This window comes from Entelurus aequoreus, linkage group LG04 (assembly GCF_033978785.1).
Source record: "Entelurus aequoreus isolate RoL-2023_Sb linkage group LG04, RoL_Eaeq_v1.1, whole genome shotgun sequence".
Lineage (NCBI taxonomy): Eukaryota > Metazoa > Chordata > Actinopteri > Syngnathiformes > Syngnathidae > Entelurus > Entelurus aequoreus.
The window spans coordinates 51,328,940-51,356,610 of NC_084734.1; the positions used below are offsets into that span (position 1 = coordinate 51,328,940).

The window sequence follows — 27,671 nt, forward strand, 5'->3', positions numbered from 1 at the left end:
ATATCTTAATATTGTCACTCTGTTTGCCTATGGCACTAAATGTTTATATTTAAAAGTTTACAAATAAAAGTCATGTGACTGTTTTTTATGGCTATTCCGACATTCACCAGCAAAGGGCGACAGCGAGCAAGAGACACCAGGAGCGAAGAAGAAGAAAAGGAAGACGAAGAAGATAATTACGGAAGTGTTGTGGTAAGCTCTCTGTTGATAAGCGGCAGGAGTAACTTTTTATTTACGGTTGATTTCTAACAAGATAACAAACAAATTACTTTATTGACGTTTGTGTTTAATGTGTGAAGGGAGAGTGCTAACTTTTAGCTTCCTGGCTAATGTATTTTATGTAACTCATGTTCCTTTTAAGGTTGTCAAAGACAATAAAACTGGTAAAATAAAATAAAATACAGTAATACAGGTAAGACTCGTACAATACAAATAAACACATCATTGGATCTATTTTTCACTTCTGGGGATGGAAAATCAATCATTAATACGCTTATATTTCTACTCTGAAATTGTTCATATTCATGTTGTGAAAGTAATTTACTCACATGATGTAAGGAATCTACAAGTACGTTCCTATTACATACTTTTAATGTTTTTTCAGACCTTAAATACTGAATAAGGTCGCAGATTCTTATAGTTGCTTGTTGTTTTGGTGAATATTATCCATTTGCTTGTTGTTTTGGTGAATATTATACATTTGCTTGTTGTTTTGGTGAATATTCTACACTTGCTTGTTGTTTTTGTGAATATTCTACATTTGTTTGTTGTGTTGGTGAATATTATACAATTGTTTGTTGTGTTTTTAGGACTTGTTTATCTTTTTTTGTGTGTGTAGATGGCGACAAAGGTGTTTCGCAGCCCTGCTCGTCACGGCTACGCAGTGGAGGCGTCGCCCTTCATTCCCTACAGGCTGGCATGTGCAGCCTCCCAGCACTACGGCATCGCAGGTTGCCATGGTGACGCCATTCCCATCCTGCCGCCTGACCTTTAACTTATGTGGACTCTTTGCAGGTTGTGGCTCATTGCTGGTGTTGGATGACACTCCGGAGGGACTGCGCCTCGTAAGAAGGTTAGTTTTGATCACAACGTGTCATCACGAAGTATCACTCATTAATTGCCGACATCTCATGTCAGCTGGGAATGGAACGATGGTCTTTTTGATGTTGCGTGGAGCGAAGCCAATGAGCATGTCTTAGTGGCCGGGGGCGGAGATGGCAGCCTGCAGTTTTGGGACACGGCCAATCCTAGCGCTCCCCTAAAGGTGGTGAAGGAACATACACAAGAGGTAATGCACACACCACGCCGTGGAGGTGGAGGAGTGTTTCTGTGAGTGTGTGTTTTCATTATGTTTTTGTGTGTGAGGGCAGGTGTATGCGGTGGACTGGAGTCAGACGAGAGGAGACAACATCATTGTGTCGGGCTCATGGGATCACACTGCCAAAGTGGTCAGTTTTTTTGTTGGTGCTGCCTAGTGTGACCTATGACCTCACTGAAAAACTTTCTCAATGCCCCCCTAAACCCCACGCCCACCCACCAGTGGGACCCCGCTTGCGGCCAATCGCTGAGCACACTAACGGGTCACCAGGGGGTCATCTATAGTACCATTTGGTCGCCTCATATCCCAGGATGCTTTGCCTCAGCCTCAGGTCAGTCACTTTGTGGCCACTGTCAAAGGTCAAAGAAACACGGCATGCACCACACACAGACACTTGTGCACGTTAAAAAAAAAAAGGATCTAAGTGACCAAAGCTCACCACCAGGTGGCATTAGTGGACTGTACATATGAAGCAAGGCAAGTTTGTTTATAGAGCACAATTCAAAGTGCTTTACAGAAAATTAAAAGAAGGCAAAATAAAAACATTGAATCATAATTCAAATGACAAATTATACATACAGAATGTGTGTGTTTGCTAAGGTTCTGGTTCTGTTCGTGACACACATATTTGGCAAAGTCACATGACACCTTAAATCGTGCTCCGCCCCCTACGCCGATCTGGATGAGAATTATTAGTTGGGACCCTGAGGGATGCCAGCGCTTATTATCTTTGCCGCTTGCATGGGAGTCCTGGGGGTGGGGGTGGGGGGGGGGTGGATGTGTGCTTTCGTCTGCTCATAGATGAGATAGTTGATCCATCAAGTAAGCTAACGAATTCTCTTAATGAGTTTGTGAGGTGCCGCTATCTCTGAAAAGCTTTTGGATTTAAAAGGAAATAATTTTACCTCATGTCCATCAACACTCACTAACAACCCGCTAACTGCATGCTTAAAACATGATATTCACACACTAACAGCATGCTAACCACACACAGCATGCTAACCACATACTAACAGAATGCTAACTACATGGTAACCACACGCTAACAACATACGAACAACTCATTAACCATACACTAACAACATGCTTACTGAAGGCCAACAGCCAGTTAACAACATGCTAACTGCACGCTAACATCAATGTAACAGGCTTACAACATACTAATCAAATGCCAACAGCATGCTAACATTACGCTAACTACTGGCTAACACAATGTTAACGACATGCTAACTGCACACAAACAGGTCTGAGCAGCATCCTTTTATCCAAAAGAGATATCTAAAAGTAGTGTTGAGTGTGTGACAGCTGAATAATGGGATGGATGGCTGCGACATCTCCGCTGGAATGAAAGCGCATGTTGCTTGGTGACCCAATGTCCGGAGGGAAAATGGCCGCCTCAGCGGTTTTCCTTGAAGTCGCACGTTCTCAATAATGTCAGTTATCTCCCAGGAGCAGCTCCGTAATCCCCCTCAAATGCTGCACACGCCATAGTCTTCTCACTAAAGGCCACCAACGTCCAACATGAGCACTATTTTGTTATGTTTGCTTCCTGGCACTGTGCGTGTGTGCATGCGTATGTGTGCTTGCTCTCGTGTGTGCTTGCAAATGTAAGTGTATTTTCCACGCACACGCATCAAAGTTGTGTGTGCTATTGAACTATGGTCTTGAGTCAAGCAGTCAAACGGCTGCTGTTGTCATCCAAAGGTGCTGGTCGTATCTCACCGTGGAGGCGGTCATGGAGGTGCATGCGCACACAGCTGCAAAGGCTGTGCACTTCAAACCTTTTTCCACAGCCGCCCACACGACACGACGCTCCGCTCGCAATGTCCTGGAACTTCTGGAAGCTTTTTCTCCTTTTTTCCTTAAACGGATTAGTCAAACGTTGGGAAAAAAACTTAGTTAACGATGTTGACTTATCCTGATGGAATCATAACACTCATCTTGTGTGTGTGTGTGTGCGCGCATGCATGCATGTGTGTGCGTGTGCGTGTGTAAGAGAGAATTGGCAAGCAGATGCTGAAAGGCCAGTGAGCACAAGTAAAAGATGAAGAAGAGTATGATGATGAATGGTCTAATCTTTCATCCTTGCAGGAGCCCAAATATTCACCTCCTCTTCCTCGTTTATTAAGCCTCATAATAATAATAATTTAATCCTATTAAAGAAATCTGCTTGCACATGCTCACTCATCATCTTCATCATCATCATCGTCATCACAAATATTGCACAGGAACATTTTATAACATGCTGCTGCAATAGGAAAACTTCATATTAGCTTGCTGACCATTAATTATTATGATGACTCATCACACACCTCACCTCACTCATTCATCCATCTGTACGTTCGTTCATACATCCATCTATTATTCCATCTGTAGATTCATTCATTTGTGTATTTATTCATTCATTTGTCTTCATCTGCACATTCTTCTTTTAGTACAGTCATCACTTATTCATCCATCTGTGCATTCACTCATCTATTCATCCATCTATTCATCCATCCATTCATCCGTCTTAACAATCATTCATCCACCTATTCATCCATCTGTGCATTCATCCATCATCTATTCATTCATCCAACTGTATATTCATCCATCTGTACATTCCTCCATACATCTGTACATCCATCCATCCAACAATGCAACTATCTAGCTGTACATTCATCCATCCTTTTGTACATTCATCATCCATCTTTTCATTATTCCTTACATTCATCTACCCGACTTTTCATTCACCTGTACTTTCATCCTTCCACCTATTCATCTATCTTTACATTAAGCGATTTACCTATTCATCCAGCTGGACATTTATCCATCTCAGCATGCATCCATTATTTTGTAAATCCATTCATCCATCCATCTATACATCAATTAAATAATTCATGCATTCATTCATTTGTGCATTTATTCATCAATCAGTCCATCCATAAATGTATACATCCATACCGTATCAATTTAATTTATTCATCATTACATCCATCTGTCCACCCGTCCATTTGTTGTTAATTAATTAATTCATTTAGAGCAGGGGTCCCCAAACTACGGCCCAGATCCGGCCCGCCAGCGTCCAAAATCAGGCCCGCGGGAAGTCCCAGGTATAAAAAAAAAAAATAAATTTAAAGAAAAATTCTTTTTTTTCTTTTTTTTCCCTGTCCTTTCTTATCCACTTTGTACCGCTTGCTACTCACGGTGTCTCCTAGCCGCTCAGGCAAATCATATTGTCTAAAAATGCATTTTGTCATCGATAACGTGACATCATCGCGCGTGCGGAAAGTGCGCTATATATATCTAATATATATATATATATATATATATATATATATATATATATATATATATATATATATATATATATATATATATATATACATATATATACATATATGTATATATATATATATATATATATATATATATATATATATATATATATATATATATATATATATATATCTGATATATATATATTTTATATATATATATATATATATATATATATATATCTGATATATATATATTTTATATATATATATATATATATATATATATATATATATATATATATATATATATATATATGTATGTATGTATGTATGTATGTATGTATGTATGTATGTATGTATGTATGTATGTATGTATGTATGTATGTATGTATGTATGTATGTATGTATGTATGTATACACACACAGCCCGGCCCCCGGCCAAATTGTTTTAACCCAATGCGGCCCTCGAGTCAAAAAGTTTGGGGACCCCTGATTTAGAGCTTATCCTGTTCACAGAGATGACTATGGGTCACATGAGTTTAGATCAGCTGTATGAACCACTACATCGTTGTTGACGCAAATATGGCTAACATCCAAGCTTTATTGGGAAATGGACATCAACAGTGGTTTGTGTTTGTGCTCAGGTGACGGGACGTTACGTGTTTGGGATGTGAAGGTTGGCGTGTGTCGATTGGTCATCTCGGCACATGATGCTGAGATTCTGAGCTGTGATTGGTGTAAATATGACCAGGTGGCTTTTATGTTGAAAAGGTGCTTTAGTGTTAATGTATTCACCACGTATTGACAATGTGTGTTTGTGTTTGTGTTTGCGTGTGAAGAATGTTCTGGTCACAGGTTCAGTGGACCGCAGTCTGTGTGTATGGGACCTGAGGAATGTCAGACAACCTGTCAATCAGATGAAAGGCCACGCCTACGCAGTCCGAAGAGTCAAGGTATACAGCTTGAGCCAGCCACGCTAGCAACTTCACACTGTTTGTGTTTGTGCCTGTGTGTGTGTGCGTGTGTGTGTGTGTGTTCTTGAATTTGTACCCTTCTTGAGACATCAACAAGGAAAAGTACCTTCCATATGAGGACCGGTATACAAGTTAGGACTGAAATCATGGTCCCAATACGGAAAACCATTGCATCTAATAGAGAATGTCTCATTTGCACCCCTGGTGGTGAAATCTATCAAAATGAGTGTGGTCCCAAAAAGGAGGGATTTTTCAAATTGACTTTGTGTAACAAGTGTGTGTAAAAATTTGAAGTGCTCCCCCTCTGGTCAACATATGAAATGACAAGTGTGTGTAAAAATTTGAAGTGCACCCCCTCTGGCCAACATATGAAATAACAAGTGTGTGTAAGAAATTGAAATGTGCCCCGTTTGGCCTAAATTAATTAAAACAAAAAAAATGTATATAGAGACATACTGTAATAACTTGAAGTAAATAATGAAGATTAAAAAAAAATTACTAAAAGCTTGCCTTTTTTATATTTGCATAGTATGTATATATTATTAATGTTGTAAATACAAATCTTTATATATCTAGAAAGGGTGGTCCTAAAGAGGTAGGCATTTTTCGGGGTCTCAAGAAGGTAAGAAATACAAGAGTGTGTGTGTGTGAGAGAGAGTGAGAACGAGGGAGAGAGAAAAGAAGCAGGCATCAGCAATGTTTCCAAGCAGTGAAAGAGAGTAGAGATAAAAAAGATGAATGTGATTATAAGTCAATAAAATGCAGTTCGGATGAATGAATGATCAGGAGGAACATTCCAGATAAAGATGTCTCTTGTCTCCCCGTGTGTGTGTAGTTCTCTCCATTCAGTGCCAGTGTGTTGGCCTCGTGCTCGTACGACTTCACTGTCAGGTGAATACACACACACACACACACACACACACACACACACACACACACACACACACACACACACACACACACACACACACACACACACACACACACACACACACACACACACACACACACACACACACACACACACACACACACACACACACACACACACACACACACACACTAAAGCAGAAATAAGTCTTGTAGATGCTACAGGATATAGTTAGTGAAATCTATGATTGTCATACATGAAGGTGTGTGAGCACCTTGATGGCAAAGCTGCGGTTGCATTAGAGGAAAGTACAATTCTTCCAGACGGTTCCACAGCTGAATGCTTTTCTGCTGACACTTGAGTTATCTGCAGCAATCACTGAGGGGGTCCATATCACCTCGTTAAGTCAGATGAGATGGAGCATCCCCTCATCATGCATCATGGGAATGTTTAATAACGCGTGTCATCTCACTGATCACCATGAGGACCACCAAGGAAGGAATTAAATTATATATTTTCTTCCACTACAGATTAGAATTAGTGTCTGTTGCATCAATGGTCAACATCCCCTCACCTTTGACCTCACTCAGGGATGCTTGTCACAGAGGAGGTTGATTGACATGATCATGCTTAAGGCGTCAAATGATGGCTCGCGAGCATGGAGGCTGGAGGCCAAGATGGCGGCCATGACAAGCGCTCTTTCATCAAGCCTTGTATTGATCTTAAACGCTCTGCTCAGCTGTTTTATTAACACCCACACACTCACACTTGCCGGCAGTTACTTTCATCTTGTAATGCAAGTGGTCAGTGCTACATGCTACATAGTTGTTCACGTAAACCATATTGGATGCTACGTAGTTGTTCACTGAACTCATCTTTCCCACTAACCCCTGATGTCATCTGACAGTTAGCCACTAGCTAGCACTCAACTCTTCTTGATGGGTGACCTTTGACCTCTTTTTGCTGGCACTTCCTGCTGGGTTGATCATGTGACACCATGCATTGTGTGGGTGGCGCGGTGCTGTCGCGTTCATGCTAATAAGAGGCAGGCCATGTTTGCGTTCAATAGCGAGTGTGAGCTCATCTTCATTTGTGACACACAAAGCTGACAGGTGAACACACAACCACAACAATAGTGGCGCAATCATTTGTTACCATGGCGATGCAGCATAAAAGAAAACGTCATTGAATGCCACCTAGACAAACACACACACCTAGTTCCATGTAGTCATGCCACATCAGCCTGAAGCACTGCTAATGTAGTTGTTAACGCACTTCCTCCAACCAGTACCACCACACCCCTTTTCACATTGCATTAGATGACCAGTGCTAGTAGTACATGTATGTAGATTAATACTATGATTGCTATAGTGGATCATGTAGATTAGTTATATGATCGCTATAGTGGTTAATGTAAATTACTATGACTGCTGTAGTGGTTTATGTGTTTTACTACAATGATCTGTGTTGGTTCATGTAGATTACAATGACTGCAAAAGTGGTTCATGTATTTTATTACAATGATTGCTGTAGTGGTTCATGTAAATTACTATGATTGCTATAGTGGTTAATGTAGATTATTACCATAATTGCTACAGTAGTTCATGTAGATTACTATGATTGCTATTGTGGTTCGTGTAGATTATTTATATGATCGCTATAGTGCTTCATGTAGATTACTATGATTGTTATAGTGGTTTGTGTAGATTATTTATATGATTGCTGTAGTGGTTCATGTAGATTATATATATGATCGCTATAATGGTTCATGTAAATTACTATGACTGCTATAGTGGTTCATATGTTTTACTACAATGAGCTGTGTTGGTTCATGTAGAATACTATGACTGCAAAAGTGGTTCATGTATTTTATTACAATGATAGCTGGAGTGGTTAATGTAGATTATTACTATAATTGCTATAGTAGTTCAGGTAGATTACTATGATTGCTATTGTGGTTCGTGTGGATTATTTATATGATCGCTATAGTGCTTCATGTAGATTACTATGATTGCTATAGTGGTTTGTGTAGATTATTTATATGATTTCTGTAGTGGTTCATGTAGATTATTTATATGATCGCTATAATGGTTCATGTAAATTACTATGACTGCTATAGTGGTTCATATGTTTTACTACAATGACCTGTGTTGGTTCATGTAGAATACTATGACTGCAAAAGTGGTTCATGTATTTTATTACAATGATTGCTGGAGTGGTTAATGTAGATTATTACTATAATTGCTATAGTAGTTCATGTAGATTACTATGATTGCTGTAGTAGTTTTTGTAGATTATTTATATGATCGCTATAGTGGTTCATGTAGATAACTATGATTAATGTAGTGGTTCATGTAGAATACTCTGATTGCTAAAATGGTTCATCTAAATTACTGTAATTGCTCTAGTGGTTCATGTATTTTTATTAAAATGATTGCTATAGTCTTTCATGTAGATTATTAATATGATCGCAATAGTGGTTCATGTAGATTACTATGATTGCTATAGTGGTTCATGTAGATTAATTATATGTTTGCTGTTGTGGTTTATGTAGATTACTATAATTTCTATAGTGGTTTATGTATTTTATTACAATGATTGCTATAGTATGTCATATAGATTATTTATATGATAGCTATACTGGTTAATGTAGATTACTTTGATTGCTATAGTTTTCATGTAGATTATTTATATGATCGCTATAGTGGTTCATGTAAATTACTATGACTGCTATAGTGGTTCATGTATTTTTATTACAATGATCTGTTTTGGTTCATGTAGATTACTATGACTGCAAAAGTGATTCATGTATTTTATTACAATGATTGCTGTTGAGGTTCATGTAGAATACTATGATTGCTATAGTGGTTAATGTAGATTATTACTATAATTGCTTTAGTAGTTATTGTAGATTACTATGATTGCTATAGTGGTTCATGGAGATTATTTATCTGATTGCTATAGTGATTCATGTAGATCACTATGATTGATGAAGTAGTTCATGTAGATTACTCTGATTGCTAGAGTGGTTCATGTAGATTACTATGATTGCTATAGTATTTAATGTAGATTATTTTTATATGATAGCTAGAGTGGTTCATGTAGATTACTATGATTGCTATAGTATTTCATGTAGATTATATTTATGATAGCTATACTGGTTCATGTAGATTACTATGATTGCTGTTGTGGTTCATGTATAATGATTGCAATTGTGGTTCATTATTTTATTACAATGGTAGTGGTTCATGTAAATTGCTATGATTTCCATAGTGGTTCATGTAGATTATTACTATAATTGCTATAGTAGTTCATGTAGATTACTATGATTGCTATAGTGGTTTTTGTTGATTATTTATATGATCGCTATAGTGGTTCATGTATTTTTATTACAATTAACTGTGGTGGTTCATGTAGATTACTATGACTGTAAAAGTGGTTCATGTATTTTTTTTTTTACAATGATTGCTGTCGTGGTTCATGTAGATTATTATGATTGCTATAGTGCAGGGGTCACAAAATTTTTATTTTTTATTTTTTAATTTTTTAAATCAAATCTACATAGAAAAAACACAAGATACACTTTCAATCAGTGCATCAACCCAAACAACCTCCCCCATGCACACTCATCCACACCCACTCACACAAAAGGGGTTATTTCTTTCTGCTACCAATATTCTGGTTCCCACAACATAGACAACACATCTACAAGGGACACAGTCCCTGAAGCACACATGATTGTATAGGCTGCTGGTCCACTAACATTTTCCTTAATTACTATTTTTTATGTAATTATTTTTATATTGTTTTACTTTCTTTTTTATCCAAGAAAATGTTTTTTATTTATTTTAAAAAAGGGCCTTATCTTCAACAGACCAGGTTGTCAATGAAATTAGATTTGTTTAAAGGGTTTTTTAAACCAGGCCCAGTCCAGATAATGTCCAAGTCGGACTCAGCAACACACACCTTCATTCATGTACACAGATTAAAATTAGGGAACACAACAGATTGCATATAATTTATAAACAAAATTACATTTTCAAAATAAGCATTTATGTACAGTCCAGATTATGTCCAGGTCACTCAAATTAGGGAACACAACAACAGATATCATATAATCTATATACATAATTATACTTTCAAAATAAGCCTTTGAGGACTTCTCATCTTTTTTTTAATGTTTTTTGGCATCATTATCGTTTTCAACCATGTAACTTTCTAAAGTTACAAAATACTGAATAAATGTTTTAAAGAAAGTAATACTAAGTGAATATCTGTTTTTGGCCTTAAAAATAAACATTTTACCGAGTACTATAATTAAATTGACTAAATCATGATTGTCAATGAACTCTCCTAAAATAACAGAAACCACATTAAGCTTCATAAACAAACCAATCCTTAAACACATTTTTTCAACTTCCACCCAAAACAAAGACACAATATGACAATACCAAAACAAATGTAGGGTGATTCAGGCTCCTGACAACAAAATCGGCAATCATCTGACTCTGTCATATTCCATAATTTTAACATTTTCCCTGTGGGTAAGAAGTTATAAATAATTTTAATTTGAAAATAACGATTTTGCACATCGATAGTGGTTTTATAGATTAGTTTGAATATGGCATCCCATGGCAACGGGCAGTCAAAAAAGTCCTCCCATTTTCCATTTGTGTTGTATGAGGCAGCCTTCAAAGATTTCTTTATTAAATAAAAATTATATATTTTTCTATTTATTTTAGTTCCTTTTTGCCAACTAGAATTTCTTATTAGAGGTTTACAAACTAATAATTTAGTAGTTCCATAATTAATTATTTGTTTCCATCTTTTCCCAATTACTCCAGTTAGTTGATAAAATGAAAAGCTTGAGCAAGCATCACCATACATAGCTCTAAATTCATCATACTTCATAATTTTACCATTCTCATTGATAATATCATTGACAAAAATGATTCCTCTTTCAAACATATTTTTCCAAAAGAAAGGCTTTCCATCTATTACAATATTAGAGTTCATCCATATTAACTGCTGCAAAATATTGTCTCCTTTTTCTGGCACATAAAATTGAAAACACCACTATGAGTGGATTGTTTCCTTTATGAATCCCGCCATGTTTCCCAGCAGACTCTCTGGGAGGGGATCACTTGTAAAAAAGGATACAATTTATTTTGATACAGTACATGTTTTTTGTCCTACAGGACATTTGTGTACCACTCAATGTTTAAATACATCTTTGGAACAATTGATGCTTTTAAAGACAGACACATAGCTTCAAGGTTGAGAAGTTTCAGGCCCCCATATTCATACTCTTTGTACAAAACCTTTCTTTTAATCTTTTCTGGTTTGCCGTTCCAGACAAAATCAAAGACCCTCCGCTCATAAATCTTAAAAAAGTTTTGTGATGGAGCTGGTAATGACAAAAACAAATACATAAATTGAGGAATAATTAACGAGTTGGCAATAGACATTTTACCATACAAGGTTAGGGATTTCCCTTTCCATAATTGCATAATTTTGTCCAGCTTTCTTAGTCGATTATCATAATTTACTGAGCCTAGATCTTCCAGATTTTCTGTGACAACAACACCAAGTATGTTAACTGGTCCATCTGTCCACAAAACAGGCACTTTGCATTCCATTCGAAAGGACGTTCCCTTTAGATTTCCTTCCGATCCTTAACATTTTACATTTATCATAATTAAGCTTAAGGCCAGATTGCTGTGAAAATATGTCCAAAAGATTAAGAAGGTTCCGCAAACAATGAGGAAAAATCTTATTTTTGTGAATCAGCCTTTTCTGACATGAACTTCATCAAGAACAAACACAGAACACGCCTCACTGATGCACATCTGCAAGACTCACTCAGAGTTGCAGTGTCAAGTTACACACCAGAGTACAACACACTAGTTAACAGCATGCAATGCCAGGCTTCCCACTAACTGACAAAGAAACAGATAATAGATTTGGTGTCCAGTTCAAAGTGTGACATGATTTAAAAATTTGAGAGTTTACTTTTGTATTTTACATGAGTTATTATTTGTACAAACATGGTGCAAAGTAAATCATGATTTGTTAAAAAATGTTAGTGGCTAGCTAGTTAAAATGGGATATTGTGATTTCACAAGACTGTCTTAGAAGTGATCATTTGAAAATGTTCAATTTGAAAAATGTGCACTTAGAGAAAATATAAAAATAAAGTGTTGCATATTGATATTTATCTGTTTCTATATATATTTATTGTGAGAAATCATTAAGATGATCAGTGTTTCCACAAAGATAAATATCATTAATTATTAATAATAACAGAGTTAAAGGTAAATTGAGCAAATTGGCTACTTCTGGCAATTTATTTAAGTGTGTATCTAACTGGTAGCCCTTCGCATTAATCAGTACCCAAGAAGTAGCCCTTGGTTTCAAAAAGGTTGGTGACCCCTGCTGTAGTGTTTAATGTAGATTATTACTATAATTTCTATAGTGGTTAATTTAGATTATTACTATAATTGTTATAGTAGTTCATGTAGATTACTATGATTGCTATAGTGGTTTGTGTAGATTATTTATATGATCGCTATAGTGGTTCATGTAGATTACTATGATTGATGTAGTGGTTCATGTAGAATACTTAGATTGCTAAAATGGTTCATGTAGATGACTATGATTGCTATATAATTTCATTTATATTATTTATATGATAGCTATACTGGTTCATATAGATTACCATTATTGCTGTAGTGGTTCAAGTAGATTACTATGATTCAGTGACGTGCGGTGAGGTTCATGACTGGTGAGGCACGGACTTCATCACAGTCAGATTTACAAACATATGAACCCTAAAGAGTATCTTATTCACCATTTGATTGGCAGCAGTTAACGGGTTATGTTTAAAAGCTCATACCAGCATTCTTCCCTGCTTGGCACTTAGCATCAAGGGTTGGAATTGGGGGTTAAATCACCAAAATTATTCCCGGGCGTGGCGGCGCTGCTGCCCACTGCTCCCCTCACCTCCCAGGGGGTGAACATGGGGATGGGTCAAATGCAGAGGACAAATTTCACCACACCTAGTGTGTGTGTGACAATCATTGGTAATTTAACTTAACTTTAACTTTACACATAGAAACTGTAGCACACAAAAAAAGCACATTTAATTAAAACAACGTTATTATGGTCTTACCTTTACTTATAAGTGCGGGAACAGTGGTGTTCGTGTTGGAGGAGTTGTAAATGAATGAAATATGAAATCCGTGCTGCAGTCTGCAGGTGTACCTAATGTTGTGTCCCTGCGGTCGTTCGCGGCTCCTCCAGCGCGAGCATTGTTGTTTTTGCACTTTTTGGCTTCTTGTTAAGTGACTTTTTTTGGGTGGGTTTGGTCTTGCACGTGGAGGGTTTGGGTGTGGGCTTTGGTTAGTGTGGCGCTCCCGTCGGGCGGTGCATTCTGCGGCGGAGGTGCTTGGCACCAGGAGGCGGGGTTATGAGGCGAGCCTCTCACAGTGCGTCTTAGCAGCAGTTTTATGATTGCTCAGCACAAGAAATACGTTACACACATACAGTTGTTGACAAAATACACTGTACATTATATACCTCAGCTAACTAAACTATGGAAATGTATAATATAGTTCATATAGCAATACGGTCTCACTGTACAGCAGGCCAGCAGTTAGCCGAGTCATTGCGCAATCCATGTTGAGGCACAACTGAGTGACGTGCCTCAACTGGCTGCTGATCACCGCACCGTCTCTTCTCAGTATTTGAACGGCAAATGTGAAAATAAAAATAATCTAAAACTGGTGAAGTTAAATGGAAAATAACTTTAGTATAATCACTGGATACATATAACAATTTAAAAAAAAATTATTTTCTTTTTACATTTTTTTTCTTTCCATGATGGCAGGTGAGGCCGTGCCTCCCCTCCCTCTAGTGACTGCATGTCACTGCTATGATTGCTATAGTGGTTCATTATTTTGTTACAATGATTGCTGTAGTAATTCGTTATTTTATTACAATGGTTGCTGTAGTGGTTCATGTATATTGCTATGATTTCTATAGTAGTTCATGTAGATTACTATGATTGCTATAGTGGTTTGCGTAGATTATTTATATGATCGCTATAGTGGTTCCTGTAAATTACTATGACCGCTATAGTGGTTCATGTATTTTTATTACAACGATCTGCGGTGGTTCATGTACAGTCGTGGTCAAAAGTTTACATACACTTGTGAAGGACATAATGTCATGGCTGTCTTGAGTTTCCAATAATTTCTACAACTCTTATTTTTTTGTGATAGAGTGATTGGAGCACATACTTATTTGTCACAAAAAACATTCATGAAGTTTGGTTCTTTCATGAAATTATTATGGGTCTACTGAAAATGTGACCAAATCTGCTGGGTCAAAAGTATACATACAGCAACATACATTATCAATTTTGGTGATGTAGAAAAGTTACTGTGACGATCTGTCACTTCCTTTGTTTGTTTCCTTGTTTTTGTATTTACTTCCATCAGTGCTCTTATCTTGGTTACCACTTCCTGCTTGTCACGCTGAGCACTGTGTTTTTTTCCTCACCTGCCGTTGATTCGCAGCGAGTCCACACCTGCTGCCAATCAACATGTGTCCTATTGATGCCTTGTCTCGAGCACTCATCAGTGCTCGAAGATAGCTTTATGTAAATGTACACATTTGTGCCCTTCAGCTTTTTTCTCTGTGTCAGCAGTGCCATTTTGGATTTCCTATTGGCGAGCTTAACGATGGTGACTGGTGTGGTATTGTTGCCTCTTCTATTCAGTGGAATGCACGCATCAATGGTGTTAATATCGACATCAATTCCCTTTGATTGCAGAAAGTTGACCACTTGTTGCTCCGTAGAAGCAGCGTTCATGTTATCTGGTTCTCCTTTCTTGTCAACTGTTCTTGCATAGGATCGAGGATTGACGCGTAGCCCTGCAAAGATGATGTCATTCTGTCGTGTAAACTGATCCAATTCCTCTTTAAAGTTTTCCAAAACAGCGATATTCCCCAGATTGGTGACATCTTGTTGTCTGGTATTGCGCTGTTGTCTCAATGCAGCCATCTCCTCTTTGATGTTCTTCAAATCAGTGTTATCTTGTTGCATGGCATGCAACTGTTGGCACACTGCTGCTATCTCCATTTTAATGGTCTCCACAACACTGATATTGTCCCAATGGGTGTTATCTTGTTGCATGGCATTGCTGTTGGCGCAATGTTGCATTCTCCTCGTTCAGCTTCTCCACCTCCTGTTTTAATGCATTCATTTGTACTTTGAAACTTTCTAAATTCCACCATATATTTTACGATTTTCTTTTCTGTCTTTGATTATGTCATCTGCAACATCTTTTTGTACACCGCTGATCATCTGTTTCTCGAGAGTGTTGACCTTGCTTTGTGTGTTATTTATATTGTTTTGTAGAGTTCCTACTAACTCTTTCAAGTCTGGTTCCACCCCTGATAACAGTGTATTGCCCTGTTGACGGCTTCTTGTCATGCTCTTGGTTGCTCAGCGGCGAAGTGAAGTCGTTGGTGTTGTTAGCTTCTGCGGCAGACCGCGGCTCTATGGTTGTTTTTTTGGGGGGGCTTTCTCACGTTATTTTGCACCAGCCAGGCTGTGTCCGCCTTTCTTCTAGATCACTTATGTGGTCAGAAGCTTTTAAAATATGGGCCAGATACGGCCCGCTAGCGTCCAAAATCCGGCCCGCGGGTAGTCCTGAGTAAAAAAAAAAACGCTTGTTACTCTCGGGGTCTCCTAGCCGCTCAGGCAAATCATATAGTCCCATAGATAACGTGACGTCAACATGCTTGCGCCGCAGTTTCAGTCAATTTGTGCACGAGGGGAAAAAATGGCTAAATCGTTGGGGAAACGTAAAATAGACTCTGAGTGTAGAGTTTTTAAACATCAGTGGACATATGAATTTTTTTGCTCCGGAAAAGGCAGTTGCAATGCGACAGATTGTATGTATATGTACAGTATATACCTGTATATCGGTGACGTGCAGTCACTAGAGGCAGGGGAGGCACGGCCTCACCTGCCATCATGGAAAGAAAAAAAATTTAAAAAGAAAAAAATATATATTAAATTGTTATATGTATCAAGTGATTATAATAAAGTTATTTTCCATTTAACTTCACCAGTTTTAGATTATTTTTATTTTTATTTTCACATTTGCCGTTCAAATACTGAGAAGAGACGGTGCGGTGATCAGCAGCCAGTTGAGGCACGTCACTCAGTTGTGCCTCAACATGGATTGCGCAATGACTCGGCTAACTGCTGGCCTGCTGTGCAGTGAGACCGTATTGCTATATGAACTATATTATACATTTCCATAGTTTAGTTAGCTGAGGTATATAATGTACAGTGTATTTTGTCAACAACTGTATGTGTGTAACGTATTTCTTGTGCTGAGCAATCATAAAACTGCTGCTAAGACGCACTGTGAGAGGCTCGCCTCATAACCCCGCCTCCTGGTGCCAAGCACCTCCGCCACAGAATGCACCGCCCGACGGGAGCGCCACACTAACCAAAGCCCACACCCAAACCCTCCACGTGCAAGACCGAATCCACCCAAAAAAAGTCACTTAACAAGAAGCCAAAAAGTGCAAAAACAACAATGCTCGCGCTGGAGGAGCCGCGAACGACCGCAGGGACACAACATTAGGTACACCTGCAGACTGCAGCACGGATTTCATATTTCATTCATTTACAACTCCTCCAACACGAACACCACTGTTCCCGCACTAATAAGTAAAGGTAAGACCATAATAACGTTGTTTTAATTAAATGTGCTTTTTTGTGTGCTACAGTTTGAATGTGTAAAGTTAAAGTTAAGTTAAAGTACCAATGATTGTCACACACACACTAGGTGTGGTGAAATTTGACCCATCCCCTTGCTCACCCCCTGAGAGGTGAGGGGAGCAGTGGGCAGCAGCGGCGCCGTGCCTGGGAATCATTTTTGGTGATTTAACCCCCAATTCCAACCCTTGATGCTGAGTGCCAAGCAGGGAAGAATGCTGGTATGAGCTTTTAAACATAACCCGTTAACTGCTACCAATCAAATGGTGAATAAGATACTCTTTAGGGTTCATATGTTTTGTAAATCTGACTGTGATGATGCAGTGCCTCACCAGTCATGAACCTCACCGCACGTCACTGCTGTATATAGATATACAGCTATATACAATCAAGTGTGCTTACGGACTGTATCCCTGCAGACTGTATTGATCTATATTGATATATAATGTAGAAACCAGAAATATTAATAACAGAAAGAAACAACCCTTTTGTGCGAATGAGTGTAAATGGGGGAGGGAGGTTTTTTGGGTTGGTGCACTAATTGTAAGTGTATGTTGTGTTTTTTATGTTGATTTAATAAAAAATATAAATTATTTTTTTTATTTCTTGTGCGGCCCGGTACCAATCGATCCACGAACCGGTACCGGGCCGCGGCTCAGTGGTTGGGGACCACTGATGTAGATGACTATGATTGCTGTAGTGGTTCGTGTAGATTACTATGCTTGCAATAGTGGTTCATGTCAATGTGTACTATGAATACTAGTCTAGTGGTTCATGTAGATTATTAGTCTAGCTCAGGGGTCCCCAAACTTTTTGACTCAGGGGCCGCATTGGGTTAAAACAATTTGGCCGGGTGTCAGGGCGTGGACTTTGGCGTGATTTGTTCTCCCGTGGTGCAAATGATTTGGACCATACGTGGCGTGAAGGTGGATACATGATTTAATAATGACTACAAAAAGGAATAAACAAAAAGTGCACACAAGGCGGAAGTACAAAAACTTGGCTAATGAAACAAAACTAGCACAAAAGGCAAAAACTATGAACAATGAAACAAAAACACTAACTGTGGCATTAATAAACAAAACTTACTTGGCATGGAACTATGGTAGCAGGAATATCATGGGTAGCATGGATGGATAGATAGAGAATGTCACCAGGACGAACAACAGAAACAGACAGGCTTAAATAGTGACATGATCAGTGAAAACAGGTGCGTGACTCGAAACGTGAAACAAGTGCGTGACATGACAGGTGAAAACTAATGGGTTGCTATGGTGACAAAACAAACAGAAGTGCACAAAGAGTCCAAAAACAAAACCGAATATGACTAAAACAAAACATGATCACACAGACATGACACCGGGCTGTATATATATATATATATATAGGGGCGGCGTGGCGAAGTTGGTAGAGTGGCCGTGCCAGCAATCGGAGGGTTGCTGGTTACTGGGGTTCAATCCCCACCTTCTACCACCCTAGTCACGTCCGTTGTGTCCTTGGGCAAGACACTTCACCCTTGCTCCTGATGGCTGCTGGCTAGCGCCTTGCATGGCAGCTCCTGCCATGTGTGTGTGAATGGGTGAATGTGGAAATACTGTCAAAGCGCTTTGAGGACCTTGAAGGTAGAAAAGCGCTATACAAGTATAACCCATTTATCATTTACCATGTATATATATATATATATATATACACTACCGTTCAAAAGTTTGGGGTCACATTGAAATGTCCTTATTTTTGAAGGAAAAGCACTGTACTTTTCAATGAAGATAACTTTAAACTATTGTCTTAACTTTAAAGAAATACACTCTATACATTGCTAATGTGGTAAATGACTATTCTAGCTGCAAATGTCTGGTTTTTGGTGCAATATCTACATAGGTGTATAGAGGCCCATTTCCAGCAACTATCACTCCAGTGTTCTAATGGTACAATGTGTTTGCTCATTGGCTCAGAAGGCTAATTGATGATTAGAAAACCCTTGTGCAATCATGTTCACACATCTGAAAACAGTTTAGCTCGTTACAGAATCTACAAAACTGACATTCCTTTGAGCAGATTGAGTTTCTGTTTTGTGGGGTCAATTAAACGCTCAAAATGGCCAGAAAAAGAGAACTTTCATCTGAAACTCGACAGTCTATTCTTGTTCTTAGAAATGAAGGCTACTCCACAAAATTGTTTGGGTGACCCCAAACTTTTGAACTGTAGTGTATATATATATATATACATATATATATATATAGATATATATATAGACATATATATTTATATATATATATGTATATATATATATATATATATATATATATATATATATATATATATATATATATATATATACGTACATATATATATATATATATATATATATATATATATATATATATATATATACATATATATGTATATGTATATATATATATATATATATATACATATATATGTATATGTATATATATATACATATATATGTATATGTATATATATATACATATACATATATATATATGTATATGTATATCTATATATATATATATATATAGATATACATATACATATATATATGTATATGTATGTATATGTATATATATATATATACATACATACAAACACACATATATATATATATATATATATATATATATATATATATATATATATATATATCTATATATGTATATATATAGATATATATATATATATATATATATATATATATATATATATATATATATAAATATATATGTCTATATATATATATCTATATATATATATATGTATATATATATATATATATATATAGATATATATAGATATATATATTAGATATATATAGCGCACTTTCCACGCGCGCGATGATATTACGTTATCGATGATAAAATGCATTTTTAGACAATATGATTTGCCTGAGCGGCTAGGAGACACCGTGAGTAGCAAGCGGTACAAAGTGGATAAGAAAAGACAGAATTTTTTAATTTCTTAATTTAATTTAAAAATATATATATATTTTTTTATACTTGGGACTTCCCGCGGGCCTGATTTTGGACGCTGGCGGGCCGTAGTTTGGGGACCCCTGGTCTAGCCGCTATATTGGTTCATGTAGATTAGTGGTCCCCAACCACCGGGCCGCGGCCGCAGAAGAAAAAAAAAATATATATATATATATTTTTTAAAATGTATTTATTTATTTTTTTTAAATTAAATCAACATAAAAAACACAATATATACATTATATATCAATATAAATCAATACAGTCTGCAGGGATACAGTCCGTAAGCACACATGATTGTATTTCTTTATGACAAAAAAAAAAAAATAATAATAATTTTTTTTTTTTACTACCCCTCCGCCCCCGGTCCGTGGGACAAATTTTCAAGCATTGACCGGTCCGCAAGTACAAAAAGGTTGGGGACCACTGATGTAGATGATTACTATGATTGCCAGTATAGTGGTTCATGTAAATTACTATGATTGCTAGTCTAGTGGTTAAAGTAGATTATGTATATGATTACTACAGTGGTTAATGTCGTTTATTACTATGATTGTTGTAATGGTCCATGTAGATAATCACTATGATTGCTATAAAGGTTCATGGTAATTATTACTATGATTGCTAGTCTAGTGCACTGTAAAAAAAAAAACTGTAAAAAAACGGTCATCTACTGGCAGCTACGGCTGCCAAAGGAAAACCATAAAATTAAAGTAAAACATTGTAAACCAAATAATGATAAAAAACATTATATTTACAGAAATTTTCATGAAACGTTTTGCGGAAAAATATCGTAATTTTACAGATTTTTACTAAATTATTAAGATCAACCACCTTTAATAAAGTGACGATGCAAACAGTTCTGCAGAAAAATACCTTTATTCTACAGAGTTTTTCCAAATTATTACGATCAAACACCTTTAATGAAGTGACAATGCTGGCAGTTCCACAGAAAAATACCATTATTTTACAGATTTTTTCTGAATTGTTAAGATCAACCACCTTTAATAAAGTGACGATGCAAACAGTTCTGCAGATAAATATCTTTATTCTTCAGCCGGTATGTAAAAATTTGGCCCGCCGTGTAATTTCACTTGGCCCTTGAGGCGATATTAAAGGCCTACTGAAACCCACTACTACCGACTACGCAGTCTGATAGTTTATATATCAATGATGAAATCTTAACATTGCAACACATGCCAATACGGCCGGGTTAACTTATAAAGTGCAATTTTAAATTTCCCGCTAAACTTCCGGTTGAAAACGGCTTTGGATGATGACGTATGCGCGTGACATAGCCAGTGAAACAGGAGTATCGGTAGCCCATTGAGCTAATACAAAATAGCTCTGTTTTCATTTCATAATTCCACAGTATTCTGGACATCTGTGTTGGTGAATCTTTTGCAATTTGTTTAATGAACAATGGAGACTGCAAAGAAGAAAGTTGTAGGTGGGATCGGTGTATTAGCGGCTGGCTATAGCAACACAACAAGGAGGACTTACTTGGATAGCAGACGCGCTAGGCGATGCTAGCCGCCAACCGCATCTGTGATCGGGTGAAGTCCTTCCTCGCGCCGTCGATCGTTGGAACGCAGGTGAGCACAGGTGTTGATGAGCAGATGAGGGCTGGCTGGCGTAGGTGGAGCGCTAATGTTTTTATCATAGCTCTGTGAGGTCCGGTTGCTAAGTTAGCTTGAGCGTCGTTAGTAACAGCATTGTTAAGCTTTGCCAGGCTGAGAATTATTAACCGTGTAGTTACATGTACATGGTTTAATAGTATTGTTGATCTTCTGTCTATCCTTCCAGTCAGGGATTTATTTATTTTGTTTCTATCTGCATTTGAGCCAGATGCTATCACGTTAGCTCAGTAGCTAAAGAGCTTCGCCGATGTATTGTCGTGGAGATAAAAGTCACTGTGAATGTCCATTTCGCGTTATCGACTCTCATTTTCAAGAGGATATAGTATCCGAGGTGGTTTAAAATACAAATCCGTGATCCACAATAGAAAAAGGAGAGAGTGTGGAATCCAATGAGCCAGCTTGTACCTAAGTTACGGTCAGAGCGAAAAAAGATATGTCTTTCACTGCATTCTAGTCCGTCACTCTAATGTTCCTCATTCACGAATCTTTCATTCTCGCTCAAATTAATGGGGTAATCGTCGCTTTCTCGGTCCGAATCGCTCTAGCTGCGTTGAAAACAATAGGAAAATATGAGGAGACGAACAACTGACTACGTCACGCTACTTCCGGTAGGGGCAAGGCTTTTTTTTATCAGAGACCAAAAGTTGCGAACTTTATCGTCGTTGTTCTAAACTAAATCCTTTCAACAAAAATATGGCAATATCGCAAAATTATCAAGTATGACACATAGAATGGATCTACTATCCCCGTTTAAATAAAAACAATTAATTTCAGTAGGCCTTTAATGTAACACTAAAGCTGGTCCGCCGATTATATATCATGGGACCGCCAATTCCGATACTTGCCAACCCTCCCGGGAGTCTTCCATACTTCGACACCCCTCCCGAAATTAGTCAGGACTGCTTTTCAGCCAGTCCAATGAGTGCTGGCCCAGCCACATTACATGTGCGACTTCTGCATGCACACACAAGTGAATGCAACGCATACTTCATCTTCAGCGATACAGGTTACACTGACGGTAGCCGAATAAAAAAACTTTAACACTGTTAGAAATATACGCCACACTGTGAACCCACACCAAACAAGAATGACAAACACATTTCGGGAGAACATCCGCACAGTAACACAATATAAACACAACAGAACAAATACCCAGAATCCTTTGCAGCACTAACTTTTCCGGGACGCTACAAGGTGTGTGTGGGGTGGTGGGCGGGGTTTGGTGGTAGCGGGGGGTGTATTTTGTAGCGTCCCGGAAGAGTTAGGGCTGCAAAGGATTCTGGGTATTTGTTCTGTTGTGTTTATTTTGTGTTACCGTGCGGATGTTCTCCCGAAATGTGTTTGTCATTCTTGTTTGGTGTGGATTCACAGTGTGGCGTATATTCCTAACAATGTTAAAGGTTTTAATACTGGCACCGTCAGTGTAACCTGTATCGCTGAAGATGAAGTATGCGTTGCATTCGATCGTGTGTGCCTTATAGTGATGGGATCGGCAGTGTGTGAATGTGTGTGTGAATGGGTGAATGTGGAAGTACTGTCAAAGCGCTTTGAGGACCTTGAAGGTAGAAAAGCGCTATACAAGTATAACCCATTTATACGGAGCCCCTAAAGGGACATGGGATTTTTTTTTTTTTTTTAGACATGTATCTCATGCGCACGAGAAAGTTTCTCGTGGCCACGAGAAACTTTTTATAAAAAATTAAAAAAAAGCATTGGATGCGTGCTGATGGTTTGGTGTGTGTTAAAATGGCAGTTTAGGAGTTAATATGGCTGTATTTCCAATTAGGACTATCCCCCGTGTGTAAATATGCAATGTTTAAATATCAAAATATTACGTCAAATCACTTTTTGTCAGGCAATATTACATTTAATGACAATTTTACATAAATGAATACATCCACGTTGTACATATTTATCATGTGCAGGAAGAAATAGCAGTTACAATTGTGTGTGTATCTTCCAAACAAGAAAGAAGTTTGATCACATCAACATCGGACTAACTGGCACACTCCGCTTCGCTGCAGGTCCGCAAGCCACGCCCACCCCCCACAGCCACAGAAGAGGAAAACTGTCCTTTCCCGGGCATGATAAAGTCTTAAATAATGTCAAACACGTAGCGTTACAATAACCAGGAAGATAAAGTGTTTGTCTCAGACCTACTAATCAAGCATTCACATTTTGCCACAACACACATGGGGGAAAGTCCTAATTGGAAATACAGCCATATTAACTCCTAAACTGCCATTTTAACACACACCAAACCATCAGCACGCATCCAATGCTTTCTCGTGGCCACGAGAAAGTTTCTCCTGGCCACGAGAAAGTTTCTCGTGGCCACGAGAAACTTTTTATAAAAAAAATAAAATAAAAAATAATATATATATTTTTTTTTAACATTTTTTTTAATAAAAAGTTTCTCGTGGCCACGAGAAAGTTTCTCGTGGCCACGAGAAAGTTTCTCGTGGCCACGAGATACTTTCTCGTGCGCACGAGATTCATGTCTAAAAAAAAAATTCCCATGTCCCTTTAGGGGCTCCGTACATTTATCATTCTTTTGACTGTACATAATCACTAGAATCAGTTCCTTAAATTGAGTCGTTCAAAAAATTTGTTCACCGAATCCCCCACCCCCGTGCGTAGTACAGTACAGTGCAGACATTCGCGGGAGAAGCAGCAAATAGGGTGAACGTGAGTCCCTACACAGCTCTGTGCATGCAGTACACCAGGCAGTGAGTGACTGACACAGCGCCACAGTCAGCACAGTTCAGTACGTGAACCTGAATCACTTCTGCAGCAGCAGTTCTGCGTGCAGGTCGGCGAATCATGAGTCAGTCAGTAACAGCTTCCCCAGCGGCAGATCTCGTTGTGTGTCAGTTTGCGAACGACACAAGCCCTCAGCACACAATGAACGACACGCACAGTTACTGAACGAGAGCCTCAATGTGACGTCCTCCTCCGCGACACAGTCAGTTCTCTGTGTCAGTAGGTTTCCGAGTCCTGATTCTGAATGAGTGAGTGAGTGCAGCGCGAACCTGAATCACGTACGTGAACGACACAACACTACCGCCCCTCCCCCTCGCGCCGCTGCTGCTCAGCCTTGCCCTGCCTGCACTGAGTTTCTTTCTGTCTCCTCTACTCTCATAACTTTATGTGTTGAGATAATGGGGACAGGGCGCGTGTGTGTGTTTGTTTTCGTGTGGCTTGAGTCAACATTAGCCGTTAGCTTGGAGAATGAATGGAGAACGGATGCCAATGGCATGAAACATATCCCTGCGACGGGAGGAGAATCACTCGCGGCATTGGGGCAAGCAGAGCAGAGAGAGAGAGCGTTGTCGTTCACTGAGTGATTAATGTCGTTAATCCGCGGTGAACGAATCGTTCGCTCAGTCCTTCCCCCCGCCCCCATGATGAGTAGCTGGCTGCGTCGTTCGCCGACGTCGAGGGTTCAGTGAGTCACAGAATGCGCCAGTTCCACTCATACCGGCATGGTCGCGGCGGAGCTCAACTGAACTGAGAAAGGAACGAATCAGTTCATGAAGTGATTCGGTTCAGTACGTTCACTCAAAAGATTTGTTAGTTTGAACGAATCGTTCGCGAACGACACAACACTAGTGCCTGAAGCCGCACATATCTTGTGACTTGGTCTGAACGATGTTAAAACAGATGAAAAGCGGACGTGACGATAGCTCGTAGAGTACGTTAAAAGTTAATTTGTTCAACCTTGGCCGTGGTTTTGTTCAGTTTTACATTTTGGCCCACTCTGTATTTGAGTTTGACACCCCAGTGTTAGATTGTTAGTATGGACATAGACTTTTATATAACAAGCTACATATTTAATGAAAGATAATTACTGTAATTTTACATGAATTTGAAAGTAATTTAAGAAAACAGAAAATGCTATGTATAATTAATTTGGTATTTTTCTGTAAAAAAAAAATAGAAATATACATAGTTTGTCATTACTGGCATATTACTTAAAATAACAGGCGGATTGTTTATTTAAAGATAATGTCTTCAATTCTACAGTTTTATAAACTATTTAAAAAAAATTGAAAAATTACAGTAGAAATTCAGAGTAAATTAACCATAAAAATAGGATTTTTTTTTACAGTGTGGTCCATGTAGACTTGAGTAGTGTGGAGTGTGTTTTAGGAGAAAGTAGTGTGTGGAAGGACAAGTGTTGAGAGACGACTGTGCAGCAGTGATAGAGACAATAAAACAGAGCCTGAGGACGGTGGCCAACAGCAGCCAATCACACTAATTGAACCAGTTTCTTTCCCTCTGTGTGTGTGTGTGTGTGTGTGTGTGTGTGTGTGTGTGCGTGCGTGCGTGCGTGCGTGCGTGCGTGCGTGTGTGTGTGTGTGTGCGTGCGTGCGTGCGCGTTAGCGAGGCCTGACGCAGCAAACACTCATCCACTTTACAAATGTGATTAAATCTTATGCCAGGGAACACTGACTCTCATTGGATCGGCACATGCACACACACACACACACACACACACACACACACACACACACACACACACACACACACACACACACACACACACACACACACACACACACACACACACACACACACACACACACACACACTTGTGTTCATCAAGTTGTAAAGTCCTCAGCGTCTGATTGTCTTTCAGATTTTGGGACTTGAAGAGTGACCCTGCTCTTATTGGTACTGTGGACCACCACTCAGAGTTTGTGTGTGGGCTGGACTTCAACCTTCACGTCCCTCAACAGGTGTGCTACTGTCAGCTAACGCTAGTCATACACATAGCATACATTTAGCTTAGTGATAAAGAACACACATCCAAGGGGTGATAAACCCTCAGGACTCAATTGGTTTCCATGGCAACCATTCACAGGCCTGTGTGAATGATACATTATTGGCTAAAAAGCAAGTGAATGTTTGTGTGAAGTGTATTTGTTGTTACACTTGTAGTCTATTATGTTTAATTCACAACACCCTCACACTTTCTCAGATGTGGCCATGTATGTGTGTGATGGATCACCCTCTTTGCCCACACACGCACACACACACACACAGTTTCCAGACTATGTTGAGGTGATAAATGTTGTCAGGTCTCCAGAGAGTTCACGTACTAGCTGTGTGCGCGCGTGTGTGTACGTGCTGTCAAGGGTCATGTGACAAAGCTTTGTGCTCATGTACGTGATCAGGTGCTGGACTGTTCCTGGGACGAGACGGTGAAGATCTACACGCCAACATGTCTGACTGCTGCCACGACCGGGGCACGCCCACAATGATGTCATGTGACCTCCTGAGGCTGAGATCCAACACGGACATAGTCAATTTTGTGTGACACCACAGACATGTCTTCATGGAGGCCAATGTCCAATGAGGATACTTGTCATCGTAAACTAAGATTGTACAGTAATATTACAGACTAAGTGTAGAATAGAGTATATTGTTAGAACATGTTGTACAATGTTAAAGTATTACAGTGTGTAAGGTGCAGTACATGGAAGTATAGAATGTAGTATAATTGGATAGTGAGAGTGTTTGATTTTTGTAGTAAATGTGTCTACTAATCTTTTGCTGCTAATTGGATCCTAGCAGCTGCTTGATAAGACCCCCACCCCTGAACCTCCCTCGTGGCCTTAACGTGATTTTATGATGTTTAATTGTGATAATGTTATAAAACCTTTATAAATACTTATAATAATCAGATACGTCATCCATTTTTTTCTACTTTCGTTCTTCTGCTCATGAGCCCCCCCAACCCCGTCCCCCAGCAAACCAGGGGATTCCCTCCTCCTTTTCACTGTTCACGTTTTACCTCTTGAATTGCGCGTGCTG

General features: G+C 38.6%; 1 protein-coding gene across 2 annotated transcripts; it reads left to right on the plus strand.

Moving 5' to 3' along the window:
- Window positions 1-104: 104 nt before the first annotated feature.
- On the plus strand, window positions 105-27,542 carry pex7 (peroxisomal biogenesis factor 7). 2 transcript variants are annotated; one of them, XM_062043635.1, is made up of 11 exons: window positions 105-192; window positions 839-950; window positions 1,015-1,072; window positions 1,138-1,288; window positions 1,371-1,448; window positions 1,541-1,649; window positions 5,223-5,329; window positions 5,418-5,531; window positions 6,388-6,443; window positions 26,494-26,593; window positions 27,032-27,542. In XM_062043635.1, exons 2-11 carry the CDS (start codon window positions 839-841, stop codon window positions 27,116-27,118), a joined length of 972 nt encoding a protein of 323 aa, XP_061899619.1. In that variant the 5' UTR covers window positions 105-192; the 3' UTR covers window positions 27,119-27,542. The 2 variants fall into 2 exon arrangements, with proteins under 2 accessions (XP_061899619.1, XP_061899618.1); XM_062043634.1 differs by lacking the exon at window positions 105-192 and adding an exon at window positions 199-412.
- The last annotated feature ends 129 nt before the right edge of the window (window positions 27,543-27,671 follow it).